This window comes from Rhinolophus sinicus, linkage group LG11 (genome assembly GCF_036562045.2).
Source record: "Rhinolophus sinicus isolate RSC01 linkage group LG11, ASM3656204v1, whole genome shotgun sequence".
In the NCBI taxonomy this organism is placed as follows: domain Eukaryota; kingdom Metazoa; phylum Chordata; class Mammalia; order Chiroptera; family Rhinolophidae; genus Rhinolophus; species Rhinolophus sinicus.
The window spans coordinates 18261583-18282474 of NC_133760.1; the positions used below are offsets into that span (position 1 = coordinate 18261583).

The 20892-nt window shown below is 44.9% G+C and overlaps 1 protein-coding gene across 2 annotated transcripts in view; it reads left to right on the plus strand.

Annotated features, from left to right (window-relative positions):
- Positions 1 to 19174, plus strand: part of ZCCHC14 (zinc finger CCHC-type containing 14) — a 59174-nt gene extending 40000 nt beyond the window's left edge. Inside the window, exons 4-13 of one of the 2 annotated variants that reach the window (XM_019742659.2) lie at positions 4845 to 4916; positions 7861 to 7970; positions 8846 to 8940; positions 9020 to 9074; positions 10129 to 10408; positions 11869 to 11960; positions 12315 to 12442; positions 13407 to 13547; positions 13630 to 15096; positions 16311 to 19174. In XM_019742659.2, the coding sequence (XP_019598218.1) occupies positions 4845 to 4916; positions 7861 to 7970; positions 8846 to 8940; positions 9020 to 9074; positions 10129 to 10408; positions 11869 to 11960; positions 12315 to 12442; positions 13407 to 13547; positions 13630 to 15096; positions 16311 to 16366 (2496 nt within the window). In that variant the 3' untranslated portion in view covers positions 16367 to 19174. The remainder of the gene's footprint in view (positions 1 to 4844; positions 4917 to 7860; positions 7971 to 8845; positions 8941 to 9019; positions 9075 to 10128; positions 10409 to 11868; positions 11961 to 12314; positions 12443 to 13406; positions 13548 to 13629; positions 15097 to 16310) is intronic. The other variant, XM_019742660.2, reaches the window with a different exon arrangement.
- The last annotated feature ends 1718 nt before the right edge of the window (positions 19175 to 20892 follow it).

The window sequence follows — 20892 nt, forward strand, 5'->3', positions numbered from 1 at the left end:
GAAAAGGAGGGAGCTATTGATACACTCAGCAATATGGATGAAACACAAATAATTATGCTGTGAGAAAGAAAGCAGACCCCCACACCAAAACATGAGTATGAGTCTGTTTACATAAAATCCTAGAAAAATGCAAACACAGAACGCAGATCAGTGGCTCCCTGGGGAGCGGCAGGAGGAAACTTCCAGGGGTGATGGGTATGTTCATTGTGTTGATTGGAGTGATGACACCATCATCGGTATATACATATGTTGAAACATCAAATTGTGCTCTTTAAATAGGTGTGTTTCGTTGTCAGTTACAACTGAATACAACTTTAAAAAAAATTAACCTGCTAATTAAACTTCTCCTTTTGTCCACAGAACCCTAACTAATGAAGATTAAATACATTGTCCTTTAAATAGGTTGTCCTTTGTATATGGAAATAGGTATTATACTGTGACCAGAAAAATAAATCTTACTAGGAGTGTCTGCCATTCCTCCATGAGATGTGACAGTCTTTTGCTGACACTATAAGAGGACTCACAGACACCCTTTTTCCTGAAAGCCTTCACTTATTCAGGGAGAAATCAATGACTCTCTGTGCCACCAATTTTCTCAGCCTTATTTATCTATAGTTTTAATTTTTATGTATCATTGTTTTCCAGGATACAAGTGAAAGTTTGCTCTTTTATATAGCAAGACATAACCGGATTAAGATGATTCCAAGACATACAAATGTACCACAGATAGGAGTTTTTGAGTTTCCTATTCTTTTCCATGGAGTTGGGGTTTTTTGCTGAAGTTGTAATTGCTAGTTACTAGTTACTGAGGAAACCAAATCAGTATACAGGAAGCAAGTGACAGAATCTTTTCAAATATAAAATTAGTGTGTGACTATGTACATGTGAAATGTGTCCAGATTTTACCAGCTTTTCCAAATTCACTGTTGAGAAACTGGAATAACTAAAACTTTTTTTTTTTTTTAATAAAAATTTTCTTATTACAGATGAAGGACAGGGAGAAAAAAAACAAAACATCAAAAGACAGACTACCCAAACCCTTGAAACACCTATTCGATTCTAGTTTTATTGACTTAAAAAGAACCATAGAACACTACTAATAAAAAACACCCCACTCTTTTTATGACATTCTTCCTTAAGAATCCAGACATTACATTTATTTTAGTGCTATGTCTTTAAAAGTTTTTTTTAAATCTTAAAACAATCTTAACTGCTCTGAATATTTTATCACTATTAGCAAAGGATGAGTCTTGGCATCTTTTTTTTAAATGTAGTTTTTGTTTTCATCAGCTGTACATGTACAGAGTTTAGAGTCCAGTAATTCTGCATGCGTTGCCGGAAGTCACAGGGAGCTGCTTCTTTTGATATATGCCTCAGTGGTTGTATAATTAGTGTGACTATGTGAAGGTTGTTGGTACTGGGAGCCATATGGTGTATGCCTAGTACTTTTCCTTTCCAACATTTGGTTTTCCCTAGAGTTAAGTATCTCTTCTTGTTTGTTTGCTCAGGGACTAGCCCTTAGGAAAACAGCATCACCCCTTAGGTTTTCCCTGGGTGTCTAAGGCTCCCCTCATTGAGTTCAGACGTGTCTGGGCTCCTTTCGTTTTGGTCTTTGGAGACGTGGCTCTGCTCTGACCTGGAGGTGAGGTCTTCAGCCCAGTACACAGCTCTCATCGTGGGGTCCCCTTTCATCATCACCCAGAAGTCCCTTCCTCCCTTTCCTGTTGTTGGGTCTTAGGTCGTCTTCAGTCTTAAGTTAGTCCAGGTTTTAGTGGTCACTTCTTAGGGTACTTGGGAGGTACCGTTTATGAGACCTTTCGTGTCCGGAAGTGTCTATCCGTCCACACTGATGTGGCCGAGAAGACAATTCTAGAGTGGACATCTTGTTCCTTAGGAATTTGAAAGCACTGCTCATTGACTGTCTTGCAGTATTGCTGCTGGGAAGCAGGAATCTGTTTGGTTTCTGAGCCTGTCCTGTGGCCTGTTTTTATACTCTGGCAGTTTTCAAGATTTTCTTAGTCCCAAGTGTTTGCACGTTTCTCAGAGAAGTGCTTGTTGTAGGTCTGTGTTCATCACGTGCTGAGACCCAAGGGGCCCTTTTAATCTAAAATTTGGTGACCTTTTCTGGAATCATTCCTCTTGATTTCCTCTGCTCCATTTTTCTGTGTTTATTTGTTTGTTTTGGATGTCCCATTGTCTGCATGTTGGACCTCAAGACTGGTCCTTTGTTTTATTTTCTTCCTGTTTTCCTTCCCTTTGAATTTTTTTTTAATCTGCTTTATGGAAGATTACCTCATCCTCCATCTCATCAATTGAAGTTTTCACTTCTGCTATCCTATTTTTAATTTCAAGGAACACTTGTTCTGTGACAGTTCTTTTTCTATGGCATCCTGTCCTTGGCTATGCTTTCTTCTCTTACTTCACTGAGAATATTAATGACAGTGGTAGTTTTTTAAAACAGTTTTCTTCTCTGCACATGGCGTGTGCTTCCTCCAGGCTACGTTGTTCTGTGTGGCTGCGGTGCCTGTCTCCGTGGTTGGCCTGGGGTGCCTTAGGGGCCCGGCAGTAGGTCTGGTGACGCGGGGTCTCCTGCTTACCTTAGAGGTAAGGCGTGAGCGCTGGGCAGGGGCCCCTGGCTGGGCCAGTTCCTGTGCAGAGTGGAGAAAATGCTGCGCCACATGCTCCAGAGTGTGAGGCTGTGGAAAAACACGAATGTTGGGAACTGAGGTGAAAAGTGAGTCAGAGGAATAAGACTCTGAGTGTGAAGAAATCATAAGTGTGCGTGTATGTATTTTGTGCATATTCTGCTTTTTCTGCATGCTTTAGATATGTTAAAATCTGTCTCAATAGGGCCAAGTAGCTCTTTGAGTAAGTGATAGGAAAATACTGTGCCATAATTTGATTGGCAGTGTATTTTCTTGGTGGTACATAAAATAATGGGGTAGCTTACAATTGATGCTGCCTTGGATTAGACGGGACACGTGTCTGTCTAGCATTTGGCATGATGTGAGTCTGTTCTCTTATATCGGGAACAGACACCCTAGGATAGTTGTGTCTATTTAAAGTATGTAATTGTTGGGGACACAGATCGTCTTATTTCAACATGGATGGCCTGTCCGTGCTACCCTTAGTATTCAGTTGTGGGATTACATGTCTTACTGGGGTTAGGATGCGTTCATGCGATGTGAGTGTGGACGGAAAGAGAAAAGAGGCGAACTAGAAACAGATGGTTGTAGTGCAAGAGTTGTAAAGAAAAGAGAAGTTTTCCACAACAATCATAGATGTTACGGGTGTTTTATGTGGGTAGCAGCTTGCCCCCTACCCCCGAACTTCTTTTTAATTTTGTATGATTTGATTATTTCAGACAGAAAAACAGCTTGGGTGTTTTCATTTTAGTGTAGGTAGAGTTTAAATGACAAGGCACATTTCATTCAGAGAATGCCAGTGCTTGCCTTGCTGGTGAATTCCTGTAGGTGTTGGGAATTCAAAGATAAAGAAGTGGGTCCCTTTCCTCAGTTAGCTTGTCTTTTATGGGAGCTCGATGAAACATACACCTTAGTAATTTTTGTGTGGTGTGACAACTGGAATAGAAAGGGACTCGTGAATTTCAGCCAATGAGGGGAGATGACAGCCTGGCCAAGCCAAGGGAGACCATTAGCACACACGATTGGGGGAGAGGGGCAGAGGTGTTTTTCATATCTCCAAGCCCTGTTTGCTCTAAATCAGTGTTTAAAATACACACACACACACACACACACACACATAATTTTAAAAAAATTATTATTTTTGGTAATAAAATAAATTTGGCCATTTAATTACCTGATTTGAAATCCTCCCATGGCCTCTTCTGGGTTTTAGGGTAAAGTTCCTGTTTCATGGTTTATCCTTGTTGTTCTGGCCCCTGCCTACCTCTCATTTTTTCAATCCCCTCTGTCTGTCTCGTTCCTTTAACAGACTTCTCACTTGCCCTTCCCAATTCAGCTCAGGCTTTTCTTCTGCAGAAAAGCCCTCTGATGTGCATAGATAGGTGCCGTCCCCACCTCCCCTCATTGTCCATTTAGCACCTTAGGTGGAAACATTGTGAAACACTGGGAGAAAACTGATGAAGGAGGCAGCTGTCTCCCACAGGGAGCTTACAGTCCATTTGGGGAGACTGACATTTATGAAGTGATGGAATAAAACTACCCACCGTCACATGTGCAGGCAGGGAAACCAGATGAAGGTACAGTCAGGTATTCGGCATGTCAGGCATTGTAGAACTTCTTCCAGAAAGCCCTCTGATGCTTTCTCCCCAAATTCTTCCTGCACCCTCAGTGGAATATTTTCTCCACTGTTCAGTACTGCTGCCATGGCCTGTTGTCATGGATTTACTCCTGTGGGGCCCCCAGTTGTGTCAGATTCCTGAGGGCAGGGACACACCAGGCAATTCCTGTGTGGATGCATGGCCTGATAATCTGGTAACTTCTCGATTCCACATCCGAAGTCATGTCCACTGACCTAAGAAGAGGAGGTCCACTTAAGGGTAATGTCCACCGCTATCACGAGCAGTCGTAATTGTCAGTGACTTGCTTGGACCTTGAGGAGCCAGCCTTCGACTCCATGCTTGAGTAATTTGGTGATATGTGAATAATTGCACAAAACACGAAGTTAAGCTTTAATGGACCTGAGTGAATGCTCTTTCTCTAACAAGTCAAGGGATGTGTAAATGCTCCATTTAGAAGGTGCACGATACACTAGGGCTCATCATGCTCACAGCACCTGTGCCAGCGAAGAATGCCTGGACAGGTGTGCTGTGAATTACAGATGTGGTGTCTGTTTTTAAGGGTTGTTTGTTTGTTTTTAAGGTCTTGTGGTCTGACTCTTCAGTAACATCAGTAACCAAATCTTCCTCTGAAGTGACTGAATTTATTTCAAAGGTAAGGTGATTAAAGGCTCTTACAAAAACGAGAGGGCTCCCGCTCCCCTGTGGTTGATAACACTGCAGAGCCATTGCAGTAGATGGCTTCCTGCAGCGAGCATCCTAAGTATAGCACCTGTGCACAGGAAGTCCAGGTGTGTGGCAAGAAGCACATGGTCTTCCACGCCACAGTCTGTACCCCTTTCTGGTTGTTGAGAAGGGGATAAGGCAGAAGATGCAACTTCACCAATGACCGAGGGGGTTTGTTTCCTCTTCAGCAGAGGTGGAGAGTGGCCCAGTGGTCAGAGACTTCACGTAGTCCCACCTTTATGTGTTTTACACATTGGCTTTTTCTGTTCGTTTTTAAACTGATTCAACAAATACCGTTTGAACAAAATGTTCCGCTACTGAATAAATGCCTCTTTATCTACATATACCTGTATACATGCATGCATACGTACATACATACCTACATGTATCTAAAGTGTCTCCATAGTGAGTCTGACATTTTCATTATAAAAATCAAGGATATAAGCCTGTAGGAGAAACTCCCATTGATGGATCCTATTTTATAAGCTTGGGCAGGAAGTTGTTTGATTCTGCTTATCCTTTCGGCCTGTCAGGCCAAAGGCTAGCGACCAGATATCACTAGAGGACAGCACAGTGCCATGCTCTGTCAGATTACTAATCCTCCCTGGAGTTCCCTTTTCCTCTGTAATACTATTTAGAACACTCAGTTTCCTCTCTGTGTCTTGCCTCATTTTGTAACCAAAAAAAAACACCAAATAGTTTCTCTGGACTCGCTGGTGCTGGTGGGAACTTTGACCTCGCATGGTCTTACGTCTGGGTGTTTATAGTGGCCAATATTCACCCGGCTTCAGGTTCTCTGGCATTCCTGGATATCTGGTTTACTGTCTTTTATTTTTGGAAAATTCTTGTTCGTTACCCCCTCAAATATTTCTTCTGCTCTGCTCGCTCTCACTTCTCCTGGGACTTCACTTACATGTACTTGGACCTTTGATATTCCACAGCTCTCGGGTGCTCATTTTGTTTTTCTTACTCTTTTCACTCTGTATTTCAGTTTGGATAATTTCTATTGCCCTGTCTTCCAGTTTACTGATGTTTCTCCTCAACTCTGCCCAGGCTGTTGATAAGTGTTGAATTTGCTGAATTCGTCATCTCTGGTACCACGGTTTTCTTGTGCTTTTTTTCCCCCCTAGCTTTTCCATTTGACATGTCTTTTAATAAAGTTTCCACCTCTCTGCTGAAATTTCCCATTTGTTCATGCATTTTTTAAAAATTAAATTCTTTAGTATGTTAAGTTGTGGTTATTTTAAAGTTCCTGTCTGATAGTTCCAGCATCTGGGTTAGTTTTGAGTCTGGTTCTGATGATTATCTTGATGATAGTTTATTCTCCCTTCTTCTTCTTCTTCTTCTTCTTCTTCCTCTTCCTCTTCCTCTTCCTCCTCTTCCTCTTCCTCTTCCCCTTCCCCTTCCCCTTCCCCTTCCCCTTCCCCTTCCCCTTCCCCTTCCCCTTCCCCTTCCCCTTCCCCTTCCCCTTCTTCTTCTTCTTTTTCTTCTTCTTCTTCTTCTTCTTCTTCTTCTTCTTCTTCATTTTGGGTATGTCTTGCAATTTTTGATTATGAGACATCACGTTTAGAAAATATGGAGACTGAGGGAAACAGTATTATGCCTGGAAATGTGCATGCTGCTCTGTCAGACCATCAAGTTGATCTAGTCAGGAGTTGAACTGGGTTTGGGTTTTGTTGCTATGGTTACCTTCAGCGCACCACAGGCTTCATGTTCCTCTAGTAAAGAGCTGGTACTTTGAGCCCTGAGTGGAGCCTAGAGTGTAGGTTCTTCTCAGTGGTCTTGCTTCACTCTCAGCTTTCAGCAGTCCTGTGTGCCTGTGGCACAGAGGGGGTCTCCCTACCCTGTTGACCGCTCATACACACCCTGCCCCGGGAGATAGCTGTTACTTGTTGCCTGGTGATGGACTTAAGGTTGGAGTGGGGGCGATTTTCCATCCTCCTGCTCCAGCCTCACGCCCAGGTACAAGGCCGTTGGTGTGGGCCTTTCTCAGGATCCCTGCCCCTTCCTTTCCCAGCAGCAGCTGACCTCTGCTTTGTGCTGGTTCAGGATCCTCAACTCAAGGGCTTCTTGCTCATTCCGCGGGGCCATAGGGGTTTTGCTTGTACCTTCCCAAGAGACAGGGCATCTCTACCCATGGCCTAGTGACAGGAAGACTTCCTATCCCACCCGCAGAGGCAGGCAAGTATTGCTTCTGCCTCATCCCCAGAACAGTGGGGTCTTTGCTTGGGCTCTGGGAGCAAGAGCTATGTTGTCCCTCCTTCAACTGCTTACGGGCTTTTGTCTTAGATTGAGCAAAGTCTCCAGGGAAAGGCACAGGGTTTCCTCCCTGGCCCCCAGGGGCAGCCACCTGTGGAGGCTCTCTCCAGTCTCCTGCCTGTGGAAGAGAGCTTAGGAATGAGGGCACAGCCCCTTGTGTGTGGGGCTCTTGGCTGTCTGATACCTCGCCCCACTCAGCCTGTGGGAATGTGTCCATCTTGGCTCATCTCTTCTACCTGCTTGTGTGACAGCCACCTGCTCATGCCGTGTCATAGCTCAGACAGTTCACATGTCCTATCTCTTGGAGGGGCAGGTCCCTCTTGAAATTCAGTTCAGATGGTGGGCTTGCAACTCAGCTCTCTGGTGGGCTCAAGGAAAGGTACAGTTGTGTAGATTATCAAGCTTTTTCTTTATGTTATGGTGGGAGCGTGATGTTCTTTTATGGCTTTCTGCACCCAGAGTGGGTGTAGAACCCCAAAGTAGCCAATAGAACGGGATTTCGTAGCATACCTGCTGATGTCACCATTTAGGACCTGCCCAAGTTTTTTTTGAGGAGTTATGGTTTTGTAAAATGATTTTTGACATAACTGCTTATGCTTTTTCATTCCTTTCAGTTATCTCAGCTATATCCTGAAGAAAATTTGGAGAAATTCATTCCTTGCTTAGCTGGCCCAGATTCGTTTTATGTAGAGAGAAACCACATGGATCTGGAAGCGGACCTGAGGTAATGCCCTTCACCCACCCATGGGCCACCGGGAGCAGCCAGGCCAGTGGCACTGTGGTGACCCAGGGCCTTTGGCGGTGTGGGGCGGGGCCCGCAGTGTGGGTGTGGCTGACAGTGTGGGCGGGGCTGGCAGTGTGGGAGGGGCCAGAAATGAGCTGCTCTGTCATCCCAGGAGCTCTTGAGGGTGACTCGTTGCTCTCCAGGGATTGAGTCTCTTCTTTGCCTCTGGGGGTTTTAATAATCAGTTTTGGAGAATTTGAAGTCTCTTAATAACCTGTGTGTGATTTTGAGGCTATAAATAAAGGAATTTCAAAGTATATGCCACCATTTAATGTAATTTTGACAGTCTTAAGAAATAAAATCTGATTACTGTTTCTGCTCTATGAAACTGTTCCTGCGTAAAACTAGGGCCTATAAAAAGTGTCTTAGGCCAAGTGTCTCTGGACCCTGGATCCCGTCCGGGCACACTGGTTTTGTAAATGTGCGGGGAGTGGTAGGCCTGCTGCCTGGGCTCCAGGACTGGCACTGACATCTTGGCGCCCGAGACGTGGTTGCAGCACAGTGGCTGCTGGTTCCCGATGGCTGTGATGGCGCTGGCTGCACTCACGTTGTGGCTTACTGCCCGTCTGGTGGGCCTGAGAGACGTGATTCATATAACGCGAATCAGTGTAAATAAGGGAAGGGAGAGGAGGAAGCGGTATGAATCATGACGAGGTTTCAATTGAGTTAAAGCAGGAGGAATATAGGTCAAGGTACTTCTGTTTACTTTTTTCTCTAACATATGTTTCTCGTAATTGCAAATTAAAATTTCTCTCCCAATCGATTTTTGTAATGTCATTTTTATGCCAATAAAACCACTTTCTTTACTTTTTTAGGTATTTGGCTTCATTACCTTCTCACATATTGAAGAATGACCATGTTAAGAAGTTTTTCAGCACTTCATCTCCCACCCAACAGCTTCAAAGTCCAAGTGAGTTTATAAAATGTGATTAAATAAAAATAAAAATATTTTTATTGTCTGTAAATTTTATATGTATTTTAATTTACAGGTCCTGGCAACCCTTCCCTTTCTAAAGTCGGTACCATGATGGGCGTGTCTGGAAGGTAAGACTTCTGTCATGTAACCAGCAAGTTTCAAATCAGCATTGTACAGAGGCTACTTTTGTAAATGTGCAAATAATTGTTTCTAGAGTTAAGTCATTCTTGATCTTAGTCTTGAATAATGTTGGGAGAAGAAGTAGATAGAGATACTCCAAGATTCCTGGGAGGGTAGTGGGGGAGTGGTTCTCTGAGCCACTGGAATTGGAATTCCCCAGGGCCCCTATTGCACATGCCAGTGTCTGGGCCCTGCACATTCTAAGAAACCGGAATTTCTGAGAATCTCCATTTTTACAAGCTCACAGCGGGTGATAAGGCCCACAAAGTGCTAGAGTGCTGCTTGAGGGGTCTTCTATTCTCAGGAGACTCGACGGCAATTGTAGGGGTGCTCAGGTGATAAATAGGCTGACTGGCTCATTGACAGCTCACATTAAAATGGGCTAACGTCACAGAGAGCGTTGGGTGAAGTTCTAGGCAGGTAATGGGTCTTTGAAAGTTCTGGCTTCCCTCTGTACTATGTTCCCCTTGGCCTGGTATGTAGTGAGCACCGTATGTGTGTTTGCAGTTTAGGGTGGAAGGGGCAAGAAGAGAAAGTAGAATGCTTTTTGCTCCTTTCAGCTTCCAGGATTTGCTTTTCCAAAAAAATGAATTTGAATATTAAAGATTTAGAAGTCAGTTTTAGTTTATGATTATCAGTATCACCCTGTGGTACAAGTAATAGAAAGAAACTAAGCAGCTCAGCCGGAGGTCTGGTGATAACACACACACGTATGTACACAAACATACTTTCAAGCCGTGCATACAAATGCGCACACATGTACACGTTCTCAAGCACATACAAGTAGATACCTATGCATGCACACATGTACACATATGTACCTACAGACTTTGAACTTCAGTGGTGGTTTGGGGGGGTCGGGGGGGGGCAGAAGGGGCTCTGAGGTGAGCAGTGGATGTGACCGCAGATGTGGGCCAGGATGTGGAAGCTGGTGCACACCTCTCACATGATCTTCAGTGGAGGCTGAGGTCTTTTGAAACCCCCTGCCCGCTGTCCTCGCAGGCCCGTGTGTGGCGTGGCCGGCATCCCGTCCTCTCAGAGCGGCACTCAGCACCACGTGCAGCACGCGGCTGGCGCGGCCGCCTTGCCCCACTGCTCCCACGGCGGGGGCGGGGGCTCGGCACTGGCCTACCGGACCCAGATGGATACCGCGCCTGCCATCTTAATGCCTTCCAGTCTGCAGACCCCTCAGACCCAGGAGCAGAATGGGATTTTAGATTGGCTGCGGAAACTGCGTTTGCACAAGTACTACCCCGTCTTTAAACAGCTCACGATGGAGAAGGTATGTTGGCTCCTAAACAGGCAAATGTAGAATCTGCCTGTTTTCTGAGGTAACCTGCCTTTCTTCTGACCTCATTCCTAGAGGAACTGAGTTGGGTTTCTAAACTGCATGGGATGTGGAAATCACACAGCCTGCTACTTAACACACACAGGTGCTTGCCACGGGAGGGTGGCAGTGGGTTGGAATTTGAAGGCCGCCTGCAGCTGAAGCAGAAACTGGGACAGAATTGGTTACAAACAGCTTTTGTAGATAGTTTGAGGTCGTTGTAGATTAGGTCCTTCATGTGATGTGAAGGATGTTATGTCTCCAGCCGTCCCACAATAGGGAGAAGTAGTGAATTGTGGTGCCTGCACGCCCCACCTGTCTTAGATGTCCTGCAGGGTAGGCCAGAGCATGTGCGGAGCTCATCTCAGGAAGGCCAGGTCTGCAAGGGGCCCAAACACTGCCCTGAGGAAGTGGCTCTCCAATGATCTGACTTGATTTAGGGTCAAATAGCTAAAGGAATAGATGGGTTTTATGTTTTTCAAGCAGTCCACATAGAAATTATTTTTTACAATAGAAAGTTCTGATGAGGAACTTTTTTTCACTTAAAAAAATTCTGAAATTTCTTAAGTCTTGGTATCACTAATGAGACTAGAGCTGTACACAGTGTTTGGCCTCTGAGCGCCCCCTGCTGGATAAAATGACTTGGTGGCTTTTATCTAGGTAAAAATGGCGTTTGTCCAGAAATCTGCAATTGAACCTAGAAATCCAGCTTTTACTACATGCTAAAAAACAGATTTCAAGTATATTTGTAATACTCTCGGTTTAGGATTCATAGATCTTAAAAACAACAGATTTTACTAACCTTGGTTGTGATCAGTTTAAAAAGTTTTAATCTGATGTTTGAGTTGAAATGATTAAAATCACGAATGGACGTGGACTGTTGTGAGAACCAGAGAACCGTGTAAGACCGGTGGTTAGTTAGCCATTCAGTTCGAATGGCGTCTACTCTCCTGAATCACTTGCTACCCAACAAAGTTGCACTTGTCCCTAGAACAATGGTGATTTTCAAGATAAAAAAAGAGCTGTTAAAAGAAACTGTCCTCCTGTCTGCAGGAGAATAGATGCTTGCATTTTAGGGGGGCGTTCCAGGGAGGGAGGGTGCACTGACACACATTGCATCTCTGTTCTCACCTGCCTGCACAGCGCGGGCTTTCCAGGACCTAGTCTTAACCAAACCGTCATGAGGTTCCTGTGCCCCTTAAACGCAAAATGAGCATCTAGTATTTTGAATTATGGACACCAAAACATTTAGCAAGTAAATGTTTTAGTGTTCCAAGTCCTTTATTATCTAGTTAAGTTTAATTATCTGTTCACATATTCTAGAGATAGAATACATTTGTTAAACTCCAAGTTCTTTTGTTTTCAGAATCCTACTTGACTCTCATTAATTTTGTTATTTGTTTCTTCTATGGAAGTTTCTGAGTCTTACCGAAGAAGATCTAAATAAATTTGAATCCCTCACCATGGGAGCAAAGAAAAAACTCAAGACTCAGCTGGAGCTGGAGAAGTAAGTGTGAAGTGGTTGGTGAAATGTCTGTTCATTTTTAGTTTCTGACCTGCTGAACAGGTAGATGCTAGGACCTACATTTTGTTATATGTCAGTTATTGGATTACTTTTGATTGCTTATCAAATCTTAATTACTGCTTTTAAAATTCTACAAATGTGACTAGTTGACTAGGAAAGGCCCTTTGTAGTGAATCTGACAAGTAAGAATGTGTTATTTTCCACTGTGGAGATTATTTTGATGAAAGTCACCTTTGTATGGCCTAGATGTACTTAAGCAGAGTTTGTGAAACATTAGAAGGTTTTTCCGCAGAAGAATTTAAAACTCACTTGTTTGCATGCTTTCTTATTGCACAGGGAGAAGTCAGAGAAACGGTGCCTGAACCCCTCAGCCCCACCCCCGGTCACCAGCAGCGGAGTGGCCCGCGTGCCCCCCACCAGCCACGTGGGGCCCGTGCAGACAGTGCGAGGCACCCACGCGGCAGGTGGGTGAGGGCTGGGTTCGCCCTGACGTGTGGATTGCACTCTGTTCCTTTTGATAATAATTAGGCCTCAGAACACACCCTTTGCCATCTACATTTTTTAGTACTCACCATTACTGTTCATTGTTTTAGATTTTATAGTCTCTACTATAGGAAAATGGAAGGTCATTTGTCTTAGAAGCTGGAGACTGGTGACTGGCCTGAAGTTGTTTGGGCGAAAGAATTAGATCCAGTAACTACTATGGTGAGAGGGAAAGAGCGGGAAATTCACAAAATAGATAAAAACATCTCTGTTTCCCAAGATGGGACACAGAGGTCATGTTTAGGTCATTTCTCAGCAGGTTGGTCTTGCAGTTCTCCTCAGTGCCTAACCACCAGCCTTCCTGCTCTGGAGACTTGAAGTTTCAGTGATCTGATTTTTCAACCACCATTCCCCTTCTCCCCACCTCTCCCTCTCTCTCCTGGGAAAAGGTTGAGGACTCCTGTAACAGTTGTTCTGTTGTTTTCTTTATATAGTAGAAATATCAAGAGTAACACTGAATGAGGAAGGAAAAAATGCCAGTGTGTCTTTGAAGTGGTTATTTGGCTAAAAAGGTTATACGTCCCTTGGCCTCACAAAACAGAGTGTTTGTGGGTGATTCCTTTTGTAGCAGTGTGCTGGGTTTGGGAACCCTTTTTTCTCACTCTCCAGTGTTTCCGTAGGGAGACATTAGAGCAACTGGCTGAGAGCATTGCTGTGTCTGCATCTGCCACATAACTAGCTGTGTGACCTTGGGCCATTTGTTCTCTAAGAATCGCAGAGCCCTGTCTGAATGTGGAAATAATCACACCTGCCTCCTTGGGGCTGATTTAAAGAAGTCTGTGTGTGATAGATGTGCACTGAGGTGGGTGAAGCGGGACCCCTGTCTGAGTCCTGTGTGGACTTGGGTGCCACCTTTGGACTATATCACCTGTCCCTTCTCCGCAGCACTGCGAGTGGAAGTGGAGCAGCCCCCTCACCAGGCAGCCCGGGAAGGCAGCTCCTCCGAATGCTCCAGCTCCTCGCCCAGCCCCATGGGGGTGCAGGCCCGAGAAGAGAGTTCAGACAGCGCTGAGGAGAACGACAGACGTAAGGATGTCCAGTGTGGCTGGCGTGTGCTGCCTCTGCCCTGCCCTGTGGACGGTGCTGACCACTCTGTTTCCGTCTCTAGGTGTGGAGATGCACTTGGAGGGCTCCGATAAGGAGAAGCCTGTCATGCTACTGAATCACTTCACATCAAGTTCGGCCAGGCCTACGGCCCAGGTTCTCCCTGTGCAGAATGAGGCGGGCTCCAGTCCCTCCGGCCACCATCCGCTGCCTCCGCAGATGATGCCCGCAGCCTCGCACATGGCTCCCATCCGAATGCTGAATTCCGTGCACAAATCAGAACGGGGAGGCACAGACATGAAACTCCTCTCGTCTTCTATGCATTCACTGCTGTCTCTAGAAGAAAGGAATAAAGTCTCTGGACCAAGAAGCGGCATCAAAGTGGACAAGAGCTTCGGCAGTGCCATGATGGACGTGTTACCCACGTCAGCCCCCCATCCGCCCATGCAGGTCCTCTCTGGCCTTGCCGAGAGCAGCTCCGTGTCACCCAGCGTCTCCTTTGGTCCCCGCACCAAAGTCGTCCATGCGGCCACACTGGACAGGGTGATGAAGCCGGCCCCGCAGCCAGCCCTGGTGGTCGAGACAAGCACGGCTGCTGTGGGGACATCCAGCACGGTCTTCCACGTGGCTCGGCCACCCATCAAACTTCTGGTGTCTTCATCTGTCCCTGCGGATTCTGCCATTTCTGGGCAAACTTCTTGTTCTAATAACGTGCAGATCAGCGTGCCCCCTGCAATAATAAACCCCCGGACTGCTCTGTACACAGCCACCACCAAAGCTGCCTTCTCTGCGATGAGCAGTGTGCCCGTGGGCCCCCTGCAGGGCAGCTTCTGTGCAAACAGCAACACTGCCTCCTCCAGTAGCCACCCTGCCCCATCTTTCCCAAACATGGCCAGTGTGCCCAGCTGCCCGGCCCCCAGCTCCAGCCCTGCGCTCTCCTCCGTCCCCGAGAGCAGTTTCTACAGCAGCAGCGGCAGCGGGGGCAGCGGCTCCCCTGGGAACATTCCTGCCTCTGCTCAGAGCCACCACCACCACCACCACCACCAGCAGCCGCCGGCGCCCCAGCAGCCCTCGCCCGGCCCGCCGCCCGGCTGTGTCGTGTGCACGTCGTGCGGATGCAGCGGGAGCTGCGGCTCCGGCGGCCTGACCGTCAGCTACGCCAACTACTTCCAGCACCCGTTCTCGGGGCCGTCCGTCTTCCCCTTCCCCTTCCTGCCCTTCAGCCCAGTGTGCGGCAGCGGCTACGTGGGCACCCAGCAGTACGGCAGCAGCGCTTTCCCGGTTGTGCACTCGCCCTACGGCGGCAGCGTGCCCGCCGAGCCCGTGCTGGGCGGCCAGTCCGCGTTTGCTGTCCCGCCCGTGCAGAGCTTCATGGCGGGGGCGGCCGGCGTGTACCAGGCCCAGGGCTTGGTGGGCAGCAGCAACGGTTCCAGTCACAAAAAGAGCGGCAATCTCTCGTGTTACAACTGTGGGGCCACCGGTCACCGCGCTCAGGACTGCAAGCAGCCGTCCATGGACTTCAATAGGCAAGGTAAAGGCGGGCCGCGGCCGGCGAGACTCCGGAGGCAGACGGGCTACACTGCTTAGCAGTGCAGCGCTGCCCAGAGGGGCGCGGGCACAGGGTCACTGTGTGTGCGAATCATAGTAAACGTTCTTTTTAAAGCAAAAAGTCATTTTTCAAATGCTCTTTGAAAAGGCGGGAAATTCTTAATAGGCCGTGAAGCCCCAGAAGGAGGGCTGGTTTGATTCTGAGACTGTTTTCATGATGTCAGCCTGCTCCTCATTCTAGAACATGACGAACTGGCCATGGGGAGGGGCGATTGGCCCCTGGCTCCTTGGGCTGGTGCTTCTTGCAGTGTGACTGGGGAGCAAGTCTGGGTGATTTAGTGACACCCCCAACCTTTAATGACGGCCTAGGGCGTAGCACATGAGTTGAAAAGCTGCAGATGGAACTCAGTGGCCCCACTTCTGCTCTACCCCCAGGGTGGCCCTGGCTGCTGGTGTGCGTGCGTGGGTGCATGTCATCCTCACTGCGCTGCCATCTTCCGTCCCCCCCTTCCTTCCACTTGTTCTTTTTTGTCTCCTTTAGTCAAATTCAAGTGTATGTCTGATGTATGTATTACAACAGGTTTGTTCTTGCTATTGGTTTCGGAAAGATGATTAAACTGGGCATTGGGAAAATTGGTCCCAGCTCCATGACTACTCACTGCGCAGCCTTGAAAAGTCCCTTGATCTCTGTAGACTTGAGGGTTGCTCCAGACCTGGGATTCCCAGACCTGCCTGTGCATCTTAGTCACCTGGAGAGCTTGAAAGACAAGCCACTCGGACTCTGTAGGTGTGGTGGCAGGTGGAGGCGACTGGGCGCTGTGGCCCCCCATTTGTAAAGGTGATGCTGCATCTCCTGAAGCAGCGAGCACAGAGCCTGTGTGGGACTCTTGTGCCAGGGAAGGGTGCATACCCTGGACAGCCCACCAGTTGGGGTCCCAGCGGGAGAGCTAAAGAATAAAGGAATGGCTTGGTAACTCTTCAGTCATTCACCCCTTGTCTGACTTTATAAGCTAGTGAACTAAAATAGCCTCCAGTTTTGGGGGTGGGAGAGGGGTTGGCAGTGGTTAGAACAGGTGTTCTTGAGTTTCCAGCACCTGAATCTTGACCAGTGACTCTGGAAATAACTTTGGACAGATCGGTTGTTTGTGGTAATTCTACAGTGATTCAAATTTGATCTTTTTTTTTCCCTCTCTCTAGGTACTTTTAGGTTGAAATATGCCCCTCCAGCAGAGAGTCTGGACTCCACAGACTGATATTTTTCTCTGGCAACAGAACACTATTAAGCCATGGAGACATAAGGAAAACTAAATACAAAACTGAGAAGTCTAGTTGCTGTTGAGCTTAATATTTTTAATCCAAAGGTGCTTTACTTTACTAGACTGGATAGAAAAACCTAGCATAGGAGTGCATCAAACTCAAGTTTTATTGCCAAAATTCTAGATTGGAGCTTGATGTCAGGACTTGCCTAGTGGGTATCTCCACAGCGGGTGAAATTGGCCACCTCCACCCGTGGCTGCAATGCGGAGACCTCCCGTCCCCAGAAGAGCATTGCTGTAATTGGTCCTCCTAGGCTCACACGTAATTCCAGGGCAGCTACGCGAGATCGGAATCGAGAACTGAAGGTTGGAGTTCTCCAAGTGGAGGTCCACCAGTCGGACTCTTGACACCCCTGGGTGAGGGAAAATGTCACCTTTGTTTTTGTTTTGTTTTGTTCTGTTCTGTTCTGTTCTGTTCCTAAAGTGGTTAGGCACTAATTTCTGGGCTTTTTAAGGATTGCACTACAGAAGAATGTAAACTGATGTCAATCTCTGCAGTTCTGGGAGACAAACTCCCTGAGACCAGTCAGTGCAAGACACTCAGAGAATCCGTTTCTAAAGAGTTGGCACCAGCAGGCTCCATGACTCAGTCCACAACAGAGATTTTAGTATTTACTTCCCTCCGTAAAACACTTGTAGCAGTTTCAGGTTTTTAATTTTTTTCTGCGCATAAAACTAAACTACACTATTAAATAGAAGTAGTTACTCGCAACAACTTAATTTCTAAGGGTCCAAGTCCCAGAGAATCCCTAGTTGTCGGAATGTTGAGAATATCTTCCTTCCCAGCCCTTCCATAGCTTTGAGCCCTGTCACCTTCCAGCAGGAAGGAGCTCTTGCAGAGACGGTGACAGCACGGCCTTTGTGAGTTGGCTCTGATGGAAATTACCCATCCTTAGCAAAGTTTGCAGTTTTTTGTTCTCTTGGTTTTTTTTAAATCTCACACAGACTTCCCAAGGACCCCAAGGCTTATGCTAACGATTCATACTTGAGACACACATTTCAACAATAATACAGTCTACTTTATGAGCAAAAGATTTGAAATTTCTCCTGTCAACTTCTTTTGCTATGTATTAATACCTAGTTATATTAAAAATTACCTGGAAAACTACAATAGAAAGTGGTTAAGACTCTGAAAGAGACCACACCAACAGGACAGAACTACAGGATTTGCAGAAGTCCAGTTTTATCAAGGTGGGAAATAAAGTCCTCTCCACGCATCTCTCAATTTCACCCCAGTGCAATGAGAGCTTTTTGGTTTGAAATTTAGGGACTTAAATCCTCAAGGCTAAAGGGAATTTTCTGCTCAAATACTATTATTTTAAATGCTAAAGCCTTCAGTATTAAAATATTGATTGGTAAGGTCTTGCCCAGGGATTTTCCAGTTGAGTATTTATTTAAGAAAAGAAAATCACAATATTCAGATCATTCTTCAGATGGGACAATCAGCCTCAGGCAAAATTGGTGTAAATCAAAAGAATACCCTAGAATTTGAGGCATTGTGATGTGAGACTTCAAATTTTGACATCAGTTTCCTGGCTTTATGGAAACTGAAGCAGAAAGTTGTTACATTTTTTTATGAAAGGCTTTTAGTAGAGTTTTTAGAGTTTTATTTTAGTAGAGTTTTATTTCTATGCAATGCAGAATTGACAGACTCTGTATTCTTATCTCTCTTCCTGGTACACAGTATTATATACAGTTTTTAAGAAACAGTTATGCTTACAACAGCTTTTTGGGGGGAATGTTACATTGATCTCTTAAATTATAAACACTACAAAAATGTCAAAATAATGGGAACTGACACAACTTTGCCTTAAAGAGTACTAGACTGGGACTTGTCACACTATGTTAAAGGAAGACTTAAGAGTGTTCATTGATGTTTACGATTTTAATATTTCTGAAGGCCGTTACAGTGGCCTGGATATGTGCTGGAAGCCAAACTTTTAAATTTTTTGGTTTTTTAAACAAAGAAATATTTTAAATAAATCCTATTTCAACACAGTGAAATTGTTGAAAACTGTCTCATAACAAAAGAAAAAAGTCATATTTAGGTTTTTTGTTTTAATGGTCAGTATTGGGGAATGAAAGTGTCTGCTGTTACCCTTATAACTATTTTGATAAATATTAGAGGTTAGTATTAAATACAACAAAAAATTAAAACAGAAACTTCAGTTTGAAGTATGACATTCAAATTGAGGTAAATACGTTTAGACATTGCGTGGCTGTGTTCCCGTCATCAAAGGTCTTAGAAAAATTCCCGGTTTCTTTGAAAGTGCATGTGTGGTGTGACATCTCCAATGAGGTCACTCCAAGTTGAGAATTGTAAAACGTGAATCTGAGCTACACAGGACACAGAGCTGCCAATCCATGAGCTCTCTTCCCAAGTGAACTGCATACTCAGACTTGGGAATGTTTGCTGGCAGTATGATCTCTGATCAGTTTCTCTCCGAAAGCAACCAAAGTCAGTAAACCTAAAGAGCATTTTGCATTTCCTCAGAAGACGTCCTCATCAGTTAGAAACACAAATCAGACTGACCCCTTCAACTACTTAGTCGTTTCCCTGAAATCGTGGGCTGTGGCAACCAGGTAGGTGTGGCACCAGCCACTTTGTTCTGTGTAGTCTGTCATATATTAAAGTTTCTAACCCCATCCTCTTATCTCCAAGAATGGGGAAAGTAGAATGTACAGATGGAAGTAGAATATGATGTTGGGATGAAACAATTATTTAATTTTTTTTTTTTTTTTTTTTAAGCAAAACACTAAAATTTCTACCTTATTTTCTAATTTTTATTTCATGGTTATATTGAAAATTGAAAGTGTTTAAACGTTAAAACTCCTAATTGCTAAAGAGCATGGAGAAAAAGGGAGCTTACTTAGCACTTCTAATAAAAACAAAGACAAATTTTATTTTTTTGAAAGCAGATATGTGATTGGGTATTTAAAAAACCAGCATCATCTATAATCTCCAAAAGATTACAGGAGTCAGCTTGTTAATATAGTAGTTAGTAGACTGAGTATTTTAATTCACTATTTAGAATTCTATAGGTCCTTTATCGCAAGAAGTCAACATGTTAATTTACACTACACGTTATGTATCGCAAGAAGTCAACATAGTTAATTTACACTACACGTTATGTATGGAGGCGCAGTAGTAGTGGTAGTAACTTCACCTAACGTCACACTGCTGTGACGTGTTTCCTGTTTGAGCACAGGCTGACCGAGGCTTGCACTCGCCCACTCACTCCAGTGTTTGCAGTGAGCACTCGCTGAGAGGGAACTGGGTTGCACCCTCCTCACTCCCTATCATTTTGTCACTCTTCCTGCTTCTGTGGTGGTTTATTTGATGCCTTGCTACTTTTCCATACTGATAACTGATGGCGTTACATGTATAAGTCTTAAAGGTTGTAAGGGAAATCGTGTCCCTGCTCAGCTCGACCACCCGTCCCAGAGGATGGGCCTGTGGAACCTGATCGTGTCGGCCATCCTTTCCAAAGTGCAGATGACTCCCAAAGAATGAGTCAGGTGACATTTAAAGCCATGGGTTCTGAGAGGCTCAATTGAAAAGTCCCAAGGTTCTAAAGGAAAGTGAGTATCTTTCATCAACATTCACAAAACTACATACTGTGCTGGTTGAGGCCAAAGGTCAATGTTACTACACTGTTGAGGGAGGGGCGCGCCTTTGCAGGTGGGTCCTCAGTCCCGGGTATTGTAACAAGCCCCTCACATGCATAAGTTCTTACATGCACAAAGACACAGGCTTTGGTACTGAAACTGAAGACCTTGTATACGCAAGAATCTTCACAGCTTCTATTGGACATATTTTCTTTTTAGGAATGAAGGAAAATTCTCCCATTTTTGAGCCATTCTTTTATGTCAATTCTACAAAATTGCATGTAACTTTATAAATATTTTTAAAAGATATAGTTTTGTAAATATTTAATATTCTGCTAATTTGATTTTGAATTGTAAATGTCAAGTATTCTGTTTTTGGGGTTTTTATGTTTTATTATACTTTGTTAAAAAGGAAAAATTGTACATTTTTAGAATGTTTTTATGAGTAAATTTAATGTACTGAAAATAAAAATTAAAAAAAAAAAGAAGCCGTGTTTCATTTTATTAGGTCGTTTCAAAATATGAAGCGCACGTCTTTTCAAAAAAACCCACAATTCTTGATCTCCAAACTAGGGAGTCAATCCTTTCTGCTTTCTTCCCAGCTTTACAAAAGGGATACTTGTCCTTAAATCCGTTTTCTATCATGTTTTTCCCAGGTTTTTAAAAAATGTCCCTGGTATGAAGAGAAATGTGAATTCTTGATTTGGGCATTTAAAGATATTCCAGCTGTAGTTTCCATGTACGAACAAGGTAGGTGTTAACAGGTCTAAGCATCTTTTGAACGTTTCCAAATGCGTGGTGAATGTGGCATGAATGTGTTGTCATCTAAAGTTCCGTCCTCTCTGGATTTGGGA